Source organism: Ylistrum balloti, unplaced genomic scaffold (genome assembly GCF_031769215.1).
Source record: "Ylistrum balloti isolate Yb309-2 unplaced genomic scaffold, AGI_CSIRO_Ybal_v1 Utg370078, whole genome shotgun sequence".
NCBI classification, from domain to species: domain Eukaryota; kingdom Metazoa; phylum Mollusca; class Bivalvia; order Pectinida; family Pectinidae; genus Ylistrum; species Ylistrum balloti.
Window position 1 is genome coordinate 1,354,053 of NW_026782116.1, and position 18,273 is coordinate 1,372,325.

Below are 18,273 nucleotides of genomic sequence, written 5' to 3' on the forward strand. Positions count from 1 at the left end.
TACGTTTGGGGAACTAGCTGTGACCCTCTGTTGGTCAACCTGATTTGTTTTCATTCAAGGCTGGATATATTAAAGAGCTTATCAAAACAGGTCTTTTACTTTCATGTACTGATACATGTATATTGATGACAACTTTAAAAAAAGAAGAGATTTATTGACCACGTCCATGGTATATACCCACCAGAAATGGAAATCGAGGACGCGATATACTCTACTACATCAGCCGCTTATCTATACCTCTTCACACAACGAAACCAAAGTGGACTTCTTCCCACCATGCTATTTGATGAGCGTGATATTTACAATTTTCCTGTAGTGAATATTCATTTTCTGCATAGCAACATCCCTACACCCCCAACCTATGGTGTTAACATGTCGATTTTAATGCAAGAAGTCGGCATCTAACGGACAAACTGGTAACACAGAGTTTCAAAAGATGCTGTCGATGAAAATTATGGGGAAGTTTTACGGTCGTCATAGTGACACGTTAAGAAATATTCTAAATTTCTGTGAAACTGGACGTGTTTGATTCTCGACAGTTTGCCTGTTACTTCCGTTGTTGTATACTGTGTTCTCATTTGAGAACGAGACATTACTTATTTGGACTGACCAAGATTTAAAAGTACAAGTATTACAAAGCAAATAATTCACACGTCAATCTGTATTCTAATCAACAGCCCGCGTCATTGTTAACACATTAAACATGGATATTTTAACAGTCTCTACTATGTATCAATTGTTTGTTTTTAAACGGTTTTCTAAATGATATAAACCCATTCGGAACGACCAATTATCAATTTGTTTAGTTGAACACTGGAGATTTATTGACCTTAATTCTCACAATGTTTCGTCTTAATGCATATTCTGCCGTTTACAAATAATAAAAAAAGTGTATGATAAAGGATTATCACAAAGTTAGTGTATAACCCACAAGTCTTTATCCGACAGTCGGTAAAGATCCTGGATTAGCTATGTTTGGCAAAGGTGCTGTATAGAAATGAAATGAATGTTTTCCGTTTTCAACAAGCGTTTGATTTTAGATGTTTTATAGTTTCTTAGAGAGTTGAACTTACTATTAAGTGATCTGTCCAAATTGTTTACCTGTATTACAAGTTATATGTACAACAACTTTATTGATTTCATGCACTGCTTCCGGTTTTCACAGTATGTATATCTTACATGTAGTAGATTTCTAGAGGAAGGTAATTTTTGTAATTTAGGAATACATGCATTACTATGTGTGACGATGTAATGAGCCAAAACTTAATTTGTCAGCCATGTTTCTGTTCTGACTTTGTAAAATGACCTCATGTTTCACGCTATACGCGTGACAGAGCGATATAAATCTGGATCTGAATCTGACAATACATTGAAAAAGCAGGAATAAATAGCTATATATATTTAACAAAGATATCCCTTTCGTCTTCTAGATACATAAAAATTCAGCAACGACTTCTTTAGAGTTATGGTTTTTTATTAACAAAAACAATATAAGAGGATTTCCACAGTCGTCATGGTATATAGGTGGTATTGCGCGATATCTGGGGCGATCTGAAAGGAGAACAAATGAGATACAATTACTCTGTGTGTGGTTTTATCAATTAACTTCAGTTCAAGGTTCAAAACATAAAAAACGAGCTAACATGTACGAAACTAAAAAAAAAGAAACAATCAAAATATGTTTTCAAAATACCTCGTATAGGCATTTGTTGTTAGGATGCAGTAAATGTCGATATTACTTACTATATATTGTTTCAGTACCATTTCTGTTTATTCTTAACGTAACCATTTGAATTTATTATTTTCACTTAAAATGAACAAAATAACGAGTAATATGAGCTTGACAGTAGATATGTAAAGACAATACGGATATATCATGAACAAATTATACATACATTTACAAGTGTTGTTGCTTTGACAGACAAAGATGATAGCGTCATCATCTGGATTTTATCCTAAGAGACCATTACCACCGTTCAGGAGGATTGGCAGGACGAATAAGGCAAACACTTAAAAGAAGAAATCGTTGAATTATGAACATGTTTCGAGTAACTAATAAAAGCCGGATATAAGTTACTTATTCAAGTTAGTACAGTGTACTATAGCAATACATTATAGAAGACAAATAAACGAACTGTTATATGTACATACGAAAATCTACATTTATATCATTATTTTGCTTACTTCAAACATAATTTTTTTAATTCACTTTATGCAGACAAAATATTATTTTCAATAGATCAAAAACATATCTTGTTTATTACATTTTCTATATGTTATTTTAGGCTTTCTTCAGAATATACTTACAGATTAGTGCAATCTCTTCGCTTCCGGTTCCGGTTCCAAACAGACCGTTGCCGATGCCACCAGTCTGTTGTGGAGGTGGGAAGGCCATAGGCATAGGCATAGGCATCACAGGGGTACGAATTATGGTTTCTTCGGCGTATTTTTTGCCATATCCGTGACCTCCCTTTCCGTATCCACTGTATCCATGTGTCATTCCGAGTCCGGAAGAAACACCACTGACATATCCGCTGCTGTATTGTGGGTAATATGCTGATTGATGACCGAAGTCATCAAATTCATCGGCAAGACATGCAGTCAGGCCGAGGCAGAAAATGACGGCAATCAATGTGGTGGAGACGTTCTTCATCTTGTCCTGAAAAATAATTGAATTTAGATATAAGGCCCATCCGCTGTTATTCAAAGTCAGCACATCAATATCAATTCTAAGGCTTTTTTAAAGGAGTCGTCCTGGTTTTAGCAAGTATTTAAATACAATTATCTCTGGCTTAAACATGCTATGTATCAATTTGAACAAATTATTTAGCCTCATCTCCATTAGTAGGTAAAAAGCTCATGGTTCGTACTATCTGAATTTAGAGTATTAGAAAATATGCGATAATTCCACGGCAGACCCTCTGAACTAGTAAATACTGTACCGGTACTTACTGTTAGTGAGATGATTCCAAATGAATACTTTCTCACTGAGACCAGGGCTTCTTATACCTTAAAACATTGATGTAATAGACGCCATTTTAAAAACAGACTGACTGGAATGTTTCAAACTTCCGTGTGTTAGGTTATTACCGCCGCCGGTCATACGTGGTTGCCGTCACTTGTCTTCTGTCTCATACATGTAGGTAGCTAGACTTCCATCCCTATTCCGCATAGAGATTATAGTTCATTACCATTAAACGTGAGAGCAATTAACGACAGGGTCTATATAATCACAGGTAATATCACTTATGCCGATGATAATTGCCCGTGGTCAGACCAGTCCAGGGTACCAAGGAACGGTAACCTGTCGTAATTAGGTCAGAGTGACGGATTAGTGCTAACGATCCAGATCATTACCGAAATGGACATGTTGTGAAACAAGTTTTAAAGATAGCACATTCATTTTCAAAAATTAAACATTTTATTATTCTTTTCGTGAACAAGGTATTTTCATCAATTCCCGAAAAGTTTTTAATTAAATTTGCACAGTTGGTATTTTTCCCCACAAAGGATGTAAAAAATATTAGGTGTTAAAAAAGTAAACGTAGCAGCTTTATCTATACGGTTTTGGGACGACACCCTTGGAATTTAGAATTTTTAAATATTGGATAAAATTGAGGCATACAGACGATTGTATTTTAAAATCATGTTATGATAATATATCAAAGAACGGCGATAAATGTTTAATGGATGTTCGACAAGAATTATTCATTATTTATCTTGGTTATATATCTGGAAGTCAGATATTGTCGACAACACTTCTTAAAATATAATTAAAGATATATTATGTGATAGTTTTCAACAGAAATGTCAAGAAACTATAACGTCATCCTAAAATATCGTATTTTGCAATATAAATGTTTCACTTTACATAATTATATAATGAAAGTAAATAACAGTAAGTAAACGAGAACTTACCAGAATAAGAATGTCTTCACATCAACTTAATATAGAGAGTGGCCGACTTAGAAATACTGTACGAAATGAAAGAAAATTTACCAAGTGTAATCTCAACCAGATTGAAGATAAATACTTTTTCATAACTATCTATCCGTATTATTTAGATATTCGACAAAACCTTTATAACCCGATTACAGAAGAAAGCCAAGTGTATCTAAATTCATACAACTCAGATCTTCTGATAATGTATCAGAATTGAACAGTTTGTGAAAATATCTACTTCTGGCTAATAAGCGACGGGATGATAATTTCATTAACTAAATATATTCACCGTTATACATATATGTATGATTGTTTAGAGTTTGTGTAGTGCTATACTCTCTACATCTATGGTTTCGAGGTTCATTCTTGATATCATCCTTGTTGCTTACAAAATATTTACATGTATATATTTGTATAAATGTTATGAGTCAATGTTGACATATTTACTTACTATTTCATTATATTTAATGTGTAATTTATAAAATAGTTTTATACTTAAGGGTGTATCATTCTCCACAATCTTGTATCACTGATGGCTCAAGTTTATGTTGTTAAAGAATATGATTGGCCGGAAGGCCAAAGGAATAAAGAATTTAATTTGAACTTTCAAAAGTTGTAGTTGAGTCACTTTTATATCTAGATCATACAAAGTTCACTAAATCGATGTATGTTTTCCCTGTTTTCCAACATTAGACTCCACGAATTATCCTTTTGTTTGGAAAAATATTGTCATCGGATTTTACAAATCGAATACGACAGTATAAATGGTCATGACGTATACAGAACAAAACGATCAACGTTATCTCAAGCCATTTATTTACCATTTCCCATCCAATAAAGTTTTTATAAAAAAAAAAATAAAATAAAATTCGATATTTTGAATCGAAATCCAAGAAAACATTGATTACATCCGGAGTATAAACTGATATGTTGCTGATTTAATTGAACAAGAAAATAAGCGTTCATTAGTTTCAATAATTTCCACCAACAGGTATCGGATATTATATATACTGACATACAATACATATTCAGAGACAAAATACAATGTACAAGAAAGCGTATTTAAATCCGATAATATGTCCCTCTGAACAGAAAACTGATACTTTGTAGCGTAGTAAAATCGCGTTATATATCCCTCTGAACAGAAAACTGATACTTTGTAGCGTAGTTAAATCGCGTTATATATCCCTCTGAACAGAAAACTGATACTTTGTAGCGTAGTTAAATCGCGTTATATGTCCCTCTGACCAGAAAGCTGATACTTTGTTGCGTAGTTAAATCGCGTTATATATCCCTCTGAACAGAAAACTGATACTTTGTAGCGTAGTTAAATCGCGTTATATGTCCCTCTGAACAGAAAGCTGATACTTTGTAGCATAGTAAAATCGCGTTATATACATGTCCCTCTGAATAGAAAGCTGATACTTTGTAGTGTAGTTAAATCGCGTTATATATCCCTCTGAACAGAAAACCGATACTTTGTAGCGTAGTTAAATCGCGTTATATGTCCCTCTGACCAGAAAGCTGATACTTTGTTGCGTAGTTAAATCGCGTTATATGTCCCTCTGAACTAAAAGCTGATACTTTGTAGCGTAGCAAAATCGCGTTATATGTCTCTCTGAACAGAAAGCTGATACTTTGTAGCATGGTATAATCGCGTTATATGTTCCTCTGAACAGAAAGCTGATACTTTGTAGCATAGTAAAATCACGTTATATGTCCCTCTGAACAGAAAGCTGATACTTTGTAGCGTAGTAAAATCACGTTATATATCCCTCTGAACAGAAAACTGATACTTTGTAGCGTAGTAAAATCGCGTTATATGTCCCTCTGAACAGAAAGCTGATACTTTGTAGCGTAGTAAAATCGCGTTATATGTCCCTCTGAACAGAAAGCTGATACTTTGTAGTGTAGTTAAATCGCGTTATATGTCCCTCTGACCAGAAAACTGATACTTTGTAGCGTAGTAAAATCGCGTTATATGTCCCTCTGACCAGAAAACTGATACTTTGTAGCGTAGTAAAATCGCGTTATATACATGTCCCTCTGAATAGAAAGCTGATACTTTGTAGTGTAGTTAAATCGCGTTATATGTCCCTCTGACCAGAAAACTGATACTTTGTAGCGTAGTAAAATCGCGTTATATGTCCCTCTGAACAGAAAGCTGATACTTTGTAGCGTAGTTAAATCGCGTTATATGTCCCTCTGAACAGAAAGCTGATACTTTGTAGCGTAGTAAAATCGCGTTATATATCCCTCTGATCAGAAAGCTGATACTTTGTAGCATGGTATAATCGCGTTATATGTCACTCTGAACAGAAAGTTGATACTTTGTAGCATGGTATAATCGCGTTATATGTCACTCTGAACAGAAAGTTGATACTTTGTAGCGTAGTAAAATCGCGTTATATACATGTCCCTCTGAATAGAAAGCTGACACTTTGTAGCGTAGTAAAATCGCGTTATATGTCTCTCTGAACAGAAAGCTGATACTTTCTAGAGTAGTAAAATCGCGTTATATGTCCCTCTGATCAGAAAACTGATGATTGCAGTAATAAAATTCCATTTGAACAATTTTATCAATAAAATGAATCGCTATAGGATATCATGTAATTCCAATATTAATGTCAACGTCACAGTGTAACATTCCTCATGCTGAAATAAAACTCTTCCATCTGCCAAATCTCTGTCACACATGACATTCAGCCTGTGTTTGATTGTTACAATTTCTCTATTACTGGCATAAAGTGTTTCAAATAAAGAAAGGAATAATGATGATTGAGTGTTACTCTGAAGGGTCTGAAGGTCAAAATATAGACTATTGCTTACTAAATAGAAAACTGGTGTTCATACCTTTTATCAAGAAAATTCAATTATCTTTAAATCCGTTTTCATGTTCGATCTTTTACGCCATGTTTCGTAATGATCAAGCATACATGAAGTGGCATATGTTTAATTTTCCTTAATCTATGTTAATGTTTAACAGTAAGTATGAATCAGAGTTGGAAGTCAACATGTTGTATTGTAAGATTCTATTTCTGATTAAATTTGGCATTGTCTTCCGCGTTTCGTTTCTCTATTTGAATTAGATCGTGTTTCGTCGATATCAACCAGTAAGATTTGATGTTGTAGTTCTAAATTTATACAAACCGAAAGTATCGTAAACTAAAGTGATTTTACATAGCCGTACAATCAACTTTAGAAACAGGGCTTGTCCTTGATTTTATAGCGGAAAACGTACCATCTTATTCGAAATTCTGAATGAATAATAAATTCGATTTTTTGCTGAGAATACAGAATTTACACTCCTGCCAAAGTTATATCTGTAAAATTTACGGATTGTTTTTGGTAGTCTATGAGGTGTAATTGACTTAACTTTCCAGGACCTTAAAAATAGGGAGTGTTCTTTGTTGTATTCATGATTTTCCAATCCATGGTATTAACATACCGAAGTCGATTCGATAAACCGGAACTGCTCATTGTCATTGAGGTATAGGTAGAGAGAGACTTTTATGGCCTTCACGATCATGGATTTATTGAAAAAAATCCCTGTGTAATATAATTTTTTAAAATATTCGATGCTCGTTTTCAGTACAAGTGTGTCGTAGCATATGACCTGCCTCTAATTTGATGAACGTGACATTACCTGAATTTACCAGGGTACACAAGCTTGATGTCGTTGATTGGTTTTCAGCGCTATCCTTAATGACCTATAATTGTCATGGCTTCACAACCCTCATATGAGTTGAGGAACAGAACAGTAGCCCATGATATGGGTAGTAGAATTAACCACAAGATCGACAACCCATAGATATGGACAGCCGTGAAAAATGTCAGTCATTTATCGTTTATCAGAAAAGTCCATAACTTATGGGAAGCATTTCAGATGTTCATACAAATTCCGCCGATTCGCCTAGGCAATGATAAAATAGAAGCTATGACGAGTAGAACATTATGAGAAATTGTTGCACTATAAAATTAAAGCAATTAAAGTACACAAATCTTTACTATTACACAAAACGGCGAGGACGGAAAGGCGGAAAACAAAAATTATATTCCATATTTACTTTCATTTTACGCTCTCCTCAATAAGAAAATATGTGAAGAGCTTCACAAAAGGGGCACAACTCTTGCATAGATATATAAAAAAACCAAGCACGGTGAACTAAGATTTGATAACTCAGTAGTTATCGAGGAAACGTACATAACTTGGAGGTTATTTAGTACTAAGTATTGATTATCAAATGTTATTGCTAAATTGAAAGTGAATAATAGCAGGACATTGTGACGTTAAAAAGATAATTGGACGAAGAATTTTCAATATTTCTATCATTTTAATTTCTTACTACATCAACGGAATATCAGCGACAGGTGTCGTTTTTGTTTTTGTTTTTAAGAATTCTATCAGTGATTTCATAATTAACATCAGTATTTGCAATCTTATTTTCAAAATATCATTTTATGAATGCATCAAATTACACAAATATCTGTGTGGAACATCAGCATAAAAATATAGAGACATAGGACTGTGCGCACATTTCACGTATTAATACGGACGTTCCCATTTCATCTAATACAATACAAATTGTCATTATGAAGACATACCATAAGTTTTAATGCTTGGATACTATCCACTGTTTCTTTCGTATGTTGTATTGTATAAGGCGTCGATTTTACCATGAAATATAAAAGGTCAATTTCTGTCATTTTTGCTTTTCGCAAACGGGAAAAATGAAAAAGTGACCTTCTTGGTAAATGTTTCTGTTACAGAGTACCATCACATAGAAACCACAAATGAAGACTCGTTGATATCACTTAACATTACCCCGTGAACAGTCAGGGTAATTGTAAGACATTTTTGAAACACGGAATATCTCGTCTCATTTTTTAGCTGTGGCTTATTTCTATTTTGCTTTCATGTTGTAACACCTTTTGCTTTGGGGTTGTCATCCTGCTGTCATCTCGTGTCTACTTTTAATTCCCGAAATGTTGTATATAATTTTATGAGAAGATTTTGAAATATCACAACGTTTTTAAAAAGGGAAAGAAGACGTAAACACATCGGATGATGATGAGAAATAATTAATTGATGTTGTGTGAGTGTAAATTAGTCCGAATATGTACTAGTTGGAATAAGTTAGTCAACAGTGCCGTCGTAATTGAGAAAAAGAAAAGTACCGTGCTTACAAATAAATATCATCAATGCGCATGTCTCGATTAACCATCGATTTCCTGTCATTGGAATAAGTCAAAAGCCATAACTTTTCCCGAATTTTCTCGAAATGGTAACTGTTTTTCGTCTTGTAAAAAGATTTTGTGTAGTTTACAAAGGTTTAATTCTTGATGTTTGCATAAACTATGTAACATTAAAGATAATAGTGGCTGAATGGGTTGATATGTGATACTTATGGATCACATGATTCACGTTTATCATACAAATAAGTACATGAAAAGTGTTAAATCAAACATATTTTAATAATTAATGACAAGCACCAATGACACCCAGGTACAATAGAGGATAACCGGATTTCCACAGATCGGCCAAACATAACATGATATTGCGCGATATCTGAAAAGGAAGAAAACGTGTTTAAGAATAAAAAATTAAATTATTTTTGAAAATAACAATTAGATAAATAAACACAGAGAAAGTAACATCAAACGATCAACTATGTAAATGTTTTCATTAATTCAATATTACATGTCATTAATTAATTGATTTGAGAAATTTCAAATGCGAATATCGTTATATTTTATTTTACTGATAGCAAATTGTACGGATAGAGAAGATACATACATGTATTGTAGCTGCAGACAGATGAATGACATCATGGCCGACGCTTTACCCGAGCAGTCCTCCGTTGTTATTGAGGAGGAATGGCAGCAACAAAAGCAGGAACACTAAATAATACGAAACGAAACTGAGTAAAGAAAACGTTCTTAAATGCTGCTGTTTATAACCTATCTTAGATCAACAGTTCCATGTCTAGTTACCGACACAAAGAAATATTTCATGTGGCAAGATGGACATTTTTTGTTTTGAGAACACCTGAACAAATCAAGTAATCTTGTTACTCATTTCCTCGAGTTAAACGACACATGCGCAGACATTAACAACAATAAGTGATAACGATCATAGTTATAAACATGTATGCGCCGATGGTAACAGCATTTTAAACAAGTTGATTAGCTATATTTCATGGTGAATATTTGATAAGAGGCTGTGTGTTTATAAAAACATGTAAGAATCATACCGTCATAGCTATAATGGATTCCTTCTTAAAATTTTCTTATTTACACAAAAATATTTTTTTAATAATACACCAATGCGTACGAGATATCGACTCAAAAACGAGAGGAAATTATACCTGTTCTCCGTATATACATCAGCAAACTCTATCAAAATATATCACATTACAAGACATTATATATCACCTCCACTAAACGTCATATGATATCTATATTATCTACACAAACAAATCATGACTGACATAATGGAAATCGCTTGTTAGATTTAACTCTGATACAAAGACATGACTACTTACACAGTCCGTTTCCTCCGAAAATACCATCATCTCCTCCGGCGGCTAAAGCTGCAGGTGGTGGTGGTGGGTAAAAAGGGACAGCGTAGGGGGCTCGGATAACAGTGCTCTCAACCTTTCCGTATCCCTTTCCGTATCCGTGTCCGTACCCCTTTCCGTAACCCTTTCCGTATGACATTCCTCCGTACTGGGGATATGACATCACGTATCCGCCGGAGTACAGGGGTTGTCCGTAGCTGTAGTCGTCATCAAAAAAGTCATCACCAAGACAGGCGCTGAGGCCTAATGCGACGACGACGACGAAAAGTGTGACACTGACGGTTCTCATTCTGACTGTCCTGTATGGTAGAAAATGGAGAATCTTTTGAAATATTGCTGTTTGCTTAACATAAGGTATATATAAAAAAGATATGAAGAATATGTAATAAATCCATTCAAGAAGAATCTAATCGAATATGGCGAAGAAATGTATTGATTGAGAAAAAATCGATGGAGTATGCACCACATTGGTTGGTACAAGACCCAACTATTTTAAGAAATTGTAGAGGTACTGATCACCTACCTTACTGTGAGCTGCAGAAGACTGTTGACTTACTAACGTGGTGCACCTTATATACACATGGTGATTCTTCAGTAGTCATGTGACGTGGAGGCATCTTCCGCTTTTCAGTTTTTAAAATGCCCTTTGGCATTCTTTTCATTCGCCTAACAGATGTCTGGCGTTGTAGCTTACTTAGTATAGGTAGGTCACGTCTGATAGAGAATTGCCGTCAATCAGGAAGTATTGCAATGTTATATATAGATTCGCTAGTCGATATAATTTTGGATCACCATTTACTATTCGTAACCTTATAGATACGTTACATTAATCTAAAATTTTGAGCAATGTGTAAGTATGCGTGAGAGTACTCAATTAACAATCAATTAATGTATATTTTTTCTGAGAAATACTGCCACGTGGATATAGAGAGATATTTATGAGAACGCAGTGTGATATATTGCAATATCCAATAGCATAAACTGAAATGCTGTATATATTTCAAAATAGCATGTCTGCCGTATAAATGTCATGTTTAAATTAAAAAGAAAATATTGTTATTGCAATCAACTAAAAAAGAATGCTTATGAAACTGTCAAAGTAGGATAATTGTTGGTTTTGATATTTACAAATGTTTGCATTGAAGCGATCAATTTTTTTTTCTTTTTCAGATTATCTTACTGTCATGATCATATAGCCGAATAGGATAAGGCAACACTCTAATTTTCAAACAATTAGTGAATTAACTGACATAGATTTAGATAAAACAGACATGTTTGAGATACGTTGTAATCACTAACAGTAGTGATTATTATGGTGTCACTTAGATATTTGCTACAAGAACTAGTCAGGAAGTCAGCTTGATTGAAAACTTTCCATACACAATGACCATCCACGGCAATGTTTACAAGTTGACAGTATTAAACAACAAACTCTAACCAACATAAGCTTAATGGGTACTTCTTAAACGGTCAAGTGTTTTATTATTGTTGTGATTAAATACATTAAGTCTATTGTTAGTCCACCCTTAATTAATTAATTATTTCACAATTAGCAGATTATGAAAAAAGCATTAGCATTTAGTACATTATTATATTTATCCTCCAATATTATAAAAAGTGTAATGATTTCGCTAAATTTGTTTTTCATTTGCCTTGATACAGATACAAAAATTTAATCCAACTTAATTTCAAATAATGAAAGTAATGAATATTAAGTCACGAACATATTCTTTAACAATGATCTAAATTTTAAATAATATTCATATATTTCTTAAACTGATTTTTGTAATGGACTTTGCAGAGAAATAGATAAGTGGTTAAATGATAAAGACATTTATGATTTTATAAAATGAGCTTCCAAAATTGGGGTTAAATTTTGCGTTTTTAATTTCACTTTTTTTTAAAATCAAAGTTCATCTTTATTAGTTCATGAAGACTGATACTAAAATCAACTGTTCCATATTCCCAATGAACAGACTTTCAATCTCCCCGATTGTAAACTTAGCTCGGGTTAAAGAATTGTCACGAACACTTTGTGTTTTATCCATTATGATCTTGAATCCAGAAATAGAGTACTTGCGAAAGTATTTAATTAATTTATTTTGTTCACATCATAAATAGTCCTAACTCTCATGACGAGGATGCTAATGGGGCGTCCTGTCACCCATCTTTGAAGAAATTAGACATCTGATTCCCGAAAATGTTATCAAGGCTCTTACGTGTTTGATGCTCGGAAGTTTGCCTGCTGGTTCTGTCGTTGTATAACTGAATATCATTTGAGACGTGACATTACTTAACTGAATTGCCCAAGATCTACTTGGCGGTTTTCGTCTGGGGTTCAGTGTGTTGAATTTGAGTTTAGGTTGTGATTATGTTAACATTTGCACATTTTCTTGTTGTTTTTCCAAGTGCAAGCACCCTGTGTTGAGAGTGTATGGATGTCTGTCAATGTTGTACAGCCAATAATGAAACAAGAAAGCAATGTTCTTTATAGACTAATTTCCCTAACCTGGGAATAAAGAAAACACCTTTTGCTACCTCACTTCCTGGTTTAAACTGCATCTATCGTGGTTCATGACATCATTTTCCATATCATTAATTGATAGACATCATTTCTTATTAGTTTCAACCGTACGTTTTAACTATATATATTCTGTATTATTTAATAAGACAATGTTAATCACATTTAATTCTTTACCTGGTTTTAAATTGACGGCTAAGTTTAACACTTACTTTTGGAAAGTTTTTTTTTCCAGTCATATCATTTATATTGGATAGTGAATTTTCTGAAATAAAACAAAATCTAGTCTTAACTGCTTTAGTTGTGATTTGACGTGTATTTAATACGACCAGGGTGATACTATCTATAAATATCAGCAAGGTTATGATTCTGAATAAGTACTAAAATTTTGGGTTTTGAATTATCTATTTTTAATAGATTTTGATATTGTCTAAATCATGATCAATTAAAAGATTATAAGACCCGCAAATGGTAGCCCTATCATTTCTAACTATTTACAAATGTATATTATCAGTAACTGCATTGTATATCTCAGATTCGTCTGAATTTCAGCATTACACTGTAACTGATGTAATAGTCATGTATTCAGTGCGTCGTGTCCTTGCTTTTGAATTATGCTGGGTATAAACTGTGAAAAAAATCAATATTCAAACGCAGGACGTAAAGCTAAAAGTAAAAATGAAGGACTTAGGTCTTTGTGACCTGTTTTGTAAGTTCAGCCTCGTAAGGAACAGCAAGTTAGACAACAATGGAGCACAGTTTCCCCCTATAGCTTAATCAATCGTTTGTTGGAAGTTCTGACCAAAACAACAAAATCACACACGACGAAGTGCTTGTCATCCAGAAATTCCACAATTTTTGTGGTTTGCCCGTTTATTTCTTCTTTCATTTGGACGTATCTTTACAACCAAATATGTATACCGCCGTTCACCTTTCCTGGAAAAGGAGACTCTAATACCAATAGAACACAAACGTTGTCGGGGTACAGAGTGGAAAATAAAAGGTACGCATAGAAAAAAATGTTTATAAGAAGAGGTTGTTGAAGACTAGTGAAAAAGTGCTTTGGTGTTCTTTAAAATAAACGTACCATCCATTCAACTTATTGAGCGAACAATGTCATAACCAGACTTTAACCCCGATTTGATAGCACATGAGGTTGGTTGAACAACTAGACCAGCCAGTAACGAAACACTGTCTGTTTATATGGTTTAGTGTAATGTTTTGGAATCCAATGTAAACGAAGTATGTCCGTATTTTTTTCCCATATCATAAATTAGCAACCTCAATGAGCATGATACTAAGAATAATTAGTTAGTATTACTTTATTTGAAAGATAAGATAATATATTGGTAGGCTTTCCTTCATTATTAATCAAGCCTAGATATATTTTGTTTGCAGAAATGTTATAACGTCTACAGACGAAGTTCAAGTTATTGGGTGTATTGAATAGTTTGGACGCAATGGGCTTGGAGTGATTGTTGCAAATGAAAGTGTATTAGGGTGTTCCCTCTATGATGACCTTTTTATTTTGGTGTGATCTGCAAGATCCTGGCATTTAACCGATAACATAATTTTGTTCGTCATTAATAAAAGCAAGTATTTCCTGGTTCAAATATAATTAAAATCACCAATATGAAATGTTAGATTTATTGTAAATATATATATTCTTGTTTGTTATCATACATATTTCACAAGTATGACAAAGTATATATTCCGTTATACGAATGAAATATAGAGCATGTTTTATGACATTCTTATAGGGGAAAATAGCAAGCATTCGACTTAAAAAACACATCCGTATCTTAACAAAAAACCAAAATCAAAAAAAAGGGGGAGAGCGGATTGGGGATATCACCATATACTCAATATCCTACTGTTTTATTGTTTAAGGAATCGAGAACTGCCAAACTGTAATAACATATGATTTTAAAAAATCCACTGTACACAGAAAAGGTTTAAATGTCATATGTCATGTCGTTTTCTTTGTGTTTGTTTTTTACGCTACATGTGGCTTCCCTTCCCATTCTGTCCGTCGTCAATCATGTCAGTCTGCTTTCACCTTCATTATTTTCAGTACTAGTAATCATAATTGCAGTGCAACTATCACACTGTCACATGACAGTATCTTGCGATATCTATATTTTATCTAACAAGCTTCACTAGTCATTACATGTCTATTCATCAAGTAGCATTTTCCCCATATATATCTTGACATCATTGTTGTAAATCGTAACGATTTCTTCACCGTACAAACTTGTACATTATATTTCCAAATGAAATATTTGACTTTAAATGAAATAAGTAGACAACATTTAATGATTAAAGTTTTATTAATGAATGATGAAAGGTGGAGCATAAATAAGAATTAAATATAACAATGAACAAATGGATTTCCACAGAACGACCAGTCATAACTTGATATTGCGCGATATCTGAAACGAGAAGATAATGCATTTAAGATCGATTCATCTTATTTTTCAAACAAACTACAACAAATAAATTTCATAATTTTATACTTCGCTTTATAAAAATTCAACAGTTTCCCAGGAATTTGCAGATCAAATGTGAATTCAGTAAGTACATCAATGTTTGTACGATTTTGTACCATTTTTTTTATAAATTTATGAACATAAATATCAACATATATTTATATAAACTATAAAACATTTTACCTAACAAATGATCAATGATTTAGAAACTAGATTAGGAAATAATCAGTCAATGAATAAATACATAAATACCCTGTTATAAGTGTGATATATTTAACAGGTAGCATGCACTTTAGACACATAATACATAATACTTACATATATTGTAGTTACAGACACATAAATAACATAATGGACATCAATCTAACCGAGCAGTCCTCCGTTGTTATTGAGGAGGAATGGCAGCAACAAAAGCAGGAACACTGAAAAATACGAAACGAAATTGGTGAATATAGCATACTATTTGTGATATGTCAGTTTTCAAGTTTGAAACAAATGACTTTTGCCCAATTTGCGTTTTCGATCACCATTTTCCTCGACATATAGATATATCAGCAGATTTCTCTTAGGATTATGCTATATATGTCAGTCATTAACAAAGCATGACTGATATAATCAAAATCGGTTGTTTGATTTAACTCTGATACAAAGACATGGCAGATATAATCGAAATCGCTTGTTTGATTTAACTCTGATACAAATCATGACTGACATAATGGAAATCGCTTGTTAGATTAAACTCTGATACAAAGACATGACTACTTACACAGTCCGTTTCCTCCGAAAATACCATCATCTCCTCCGGCGGCTAAAGCTGCAGGTGGTGGTGGTGGGTAAAAAGGGACAGCGTAGGGGGCTCGGATAACAGTGCTCTCAACCTTTCCGTATCCCTTTCCGTATCCGTGTCCGTATCCGTGTCCGTACCCCTTTCCGTAACCCTTTCCGTATGACATTCCTCCGTACTGGGGATATGACATCACGTATCCGCCGGAGTACTGGGGTTGTCCGTAGCTGTAGTCGTCATCAAAAAAGTCATCACCAAGACAGGCGCTGAGGCCTAATGCGACGACGACGACGAAAAGTGTGACACTGACGGTTCTCATTCTGACTGTCCTGTATGGTAGAAAATGAAGAATCTTTTGAAATATTGCTGTTTGCTTAACATAAGGTATATATATATGAAAAATATTCAAGAAATCAATCCAAGAAGAATCTAATCGAATATGGCGAAGAAGTGTATTGATTGAGAAAAAAATCGATTGAGTATACACCACATTGGTTAGTACAAGACCCAACTATTTTAAGAAATTGTAGAGGTACTGATCACCTACCTTACTGTGAGCTGCAGAAGACTGTTGACTTACTAACGTGGTGCACCTTATATACACATGGTGATTCTTCAGTAGTCATGTGACGTGGAGGCATCTTCCGCTTTTCAGTTTTTAAAATGCCCTTTGGCATACTTTTCATTCGCCAAACAGATGTCTGGCGTTGTAGCTTACAAAGTATAGGTAGGTCACGTCGGATAGAGAATTGCCGTCAATCAGGAAGTATTGCAATGTTATGTATAGATTCGCTAGTCGATGTAATTTTGGATTACCATTTACTATTCGTAACCTTATAGATACGTTACATTAATCTAAAATTTTGAGCAATGTGTAAGTATGCGTGAGATTAATTAATTAACAATCAGTCAATGTATATTTTATCTGAGAAATACTGCCACGTGGATATAGAAAGATATTTATGAGAACGCAGTGTGATATATTACAATATCCAATAGCATAAACTGAAATGCTGTACATATTTCAAAATAGCATGTCTGCCGTATAAATGTCATGTTTAAATATAAAAAGAAAATATTGTTATTGCAATCAACCAAAAAAGAATGGTTATGAAACTGTCAAATTAGGATAATTGTTGGTTTTGTTAATTATGTATTTCCTTTTCAGATTATCTTACTGTCATGATCATATAGCCGAATAGGATAAGGCAACACTCTACTTTTCAAACAATTAGTGAATTAACTGACATAGATTTAGATAAAACAGACATGTTTGAGATACGTTGTAATCACTAACAGTAGTGATTATTATGGTGTCACTTAGATATTTGCTACAAGAACTAGTCAGGAAGTCAGCTTGATTGAAAACCAGCTCAAACAAAATTTCCACACAAAAGGACTAATCACGGCAACGTTTACAAGTTGACAGTAAAAAACAGCACACTCTAATCAGGATAAGCTTCATGAGTACTTCTTAAACGGTCAAGTGTTTTATCATTGTTATGATTAGATTAATTTAGTCTATTGTAAGTCCGTCCTTAATGCATTGATGAATTGATTGATCCACAATTAGCAGATTATGAAAAACATTTGCGTTCGTGTATTATTTCGTTTATTATTTTATTTGTAGCAGGCCTAACCACATTGCAATGCACATAGATTTTTTTATTTCGATTATAGCAATACGTCTGTCCCATTTGAAGGAACAAATGAAGGAAATATTCAACATGTACAACATGTGACATGACTGAAAAATATGACGATAATACTCCATTAGTATTAAGCGGCCATTCATGTGTATATAGTTTATATATATTTAGGAATGGCCTATTCAGACGCAGCACTGAGAAACGGACAGGATATCTCTTATCATAATAATATCATCAGTGTATACTTGATTAAAATTAGTGTTTTATTGAAGAATATTTCAAAACTTTCGGTACTGATCGAATCAGC

At 33.7% G+C, this 18,273-nt stretch overlaps 3 protein-coding genes across 3 annotated transcripts; all 3 read right to left on the reverse strand.

The window, feature by feature from the left end:
- Positions 1 to 1,950: 1,950 nt before the first annotated feature.
- Positions 1,951 to 2,653, reverse strand: LOC132549779 (uncharacterized). Its single transcript, XM_060213742.1, has 2 exons — positions 2,308 to 2,653; positions 1,951 to 2,009 (listed from the first exon to the last, which is right to left on the reverse strand). The coding sequence occupies exons 1-2, from the start codon at positions 2,651 to 2,653 to the stop codon at positions 1,951 to 1,953; spliced, it is 405 nt and encodes a 134-aa protein (XP_060069725.1).
- A 7,131-nt stretch (positions 2,654 to 9,784) lies between these two features.
- Positions 9,785 to 10,812, reverse strand: LOC132549767 (sulfur globule protein CV1-like). Its single transcript, XM_060213725.1, has 2 exons — positions 10,488 to 10,812; positions 9,785 to 9,843 (listed from the first exon to the last, which is right to left on the reverse strand). Exons 1-2 carry the CDS (start codon positions 10,810 to 10,812, stop codon positions 9,785 to 9,787), a joined length of 384 nt encoding a protein of 127 aa, XP_060069708.1.
- Positions 10,813 to 15,896: 5,084 nt separating this feature from the next.
- LOC132549764 (shematrin-like protein 1) lies at positions 15,897 to 16,636 on the reverse strand. The gene is made up of 2 exons (XM_060213723.1): positions 16,300 to 16,636; positions 15,897 to 15,955 (listed from the first exon to the last, which is right to left on the reverse strand). Exons 1-2 carry the CDS (start codon positions 16,634 to 16,636, stop codon positions 15,897 to 15,899), a joined length of 396 nt encoding a protein of 131 aa, XP_060069706.1.
- Positions 16,637 to 18,273: the final 1,637 nt, after the last annotated feature.

Coding starts and splice junctions, on each gene's coding strand:
- LOC132549767 (XM_060213725.1), bottom strand. CDS start 10,812: ATGAGAACCGTCAGTGTCACACTTTTCGTCGTCGTCGTCGCATTAGGC. Junction 9,844..10,487: donor TTTCGGAGGAAACGGACTGT/GTAAGTAGTCAT, acceptor CGTATTATTTAG/TGTTCCTGCTTTTGTTGCTG.
- LOC132549779 (XM_060213742.1), bottom strand. CDS start 2,653: ATGAAGAACGTCTCCACCACATTGATTGCCGTCATTTTCTGCCTCGGC. Junction 2,010..2,307: donor CGAAGAGATTGCACTAATCT/GTAAGTATATTC, acceptor TCTTCTTTTAAG/TGTTTGCCTTATTCGTCCTG.
- LOC132549764 (XM_060213723.1), bottom strand. CDS start 16,636: ATGAGAACCGTCAGTGTCACACTTTTCGTCGTCGTCGTCGCATTAGGC. Junction 15,956..16,299: donor TTTCGGAGGAAACGGACTGT/GTAAGTAGTCAT, acceptor CGTATTTTTCAG/TGTTCCTGCTTTTGTTGCTG.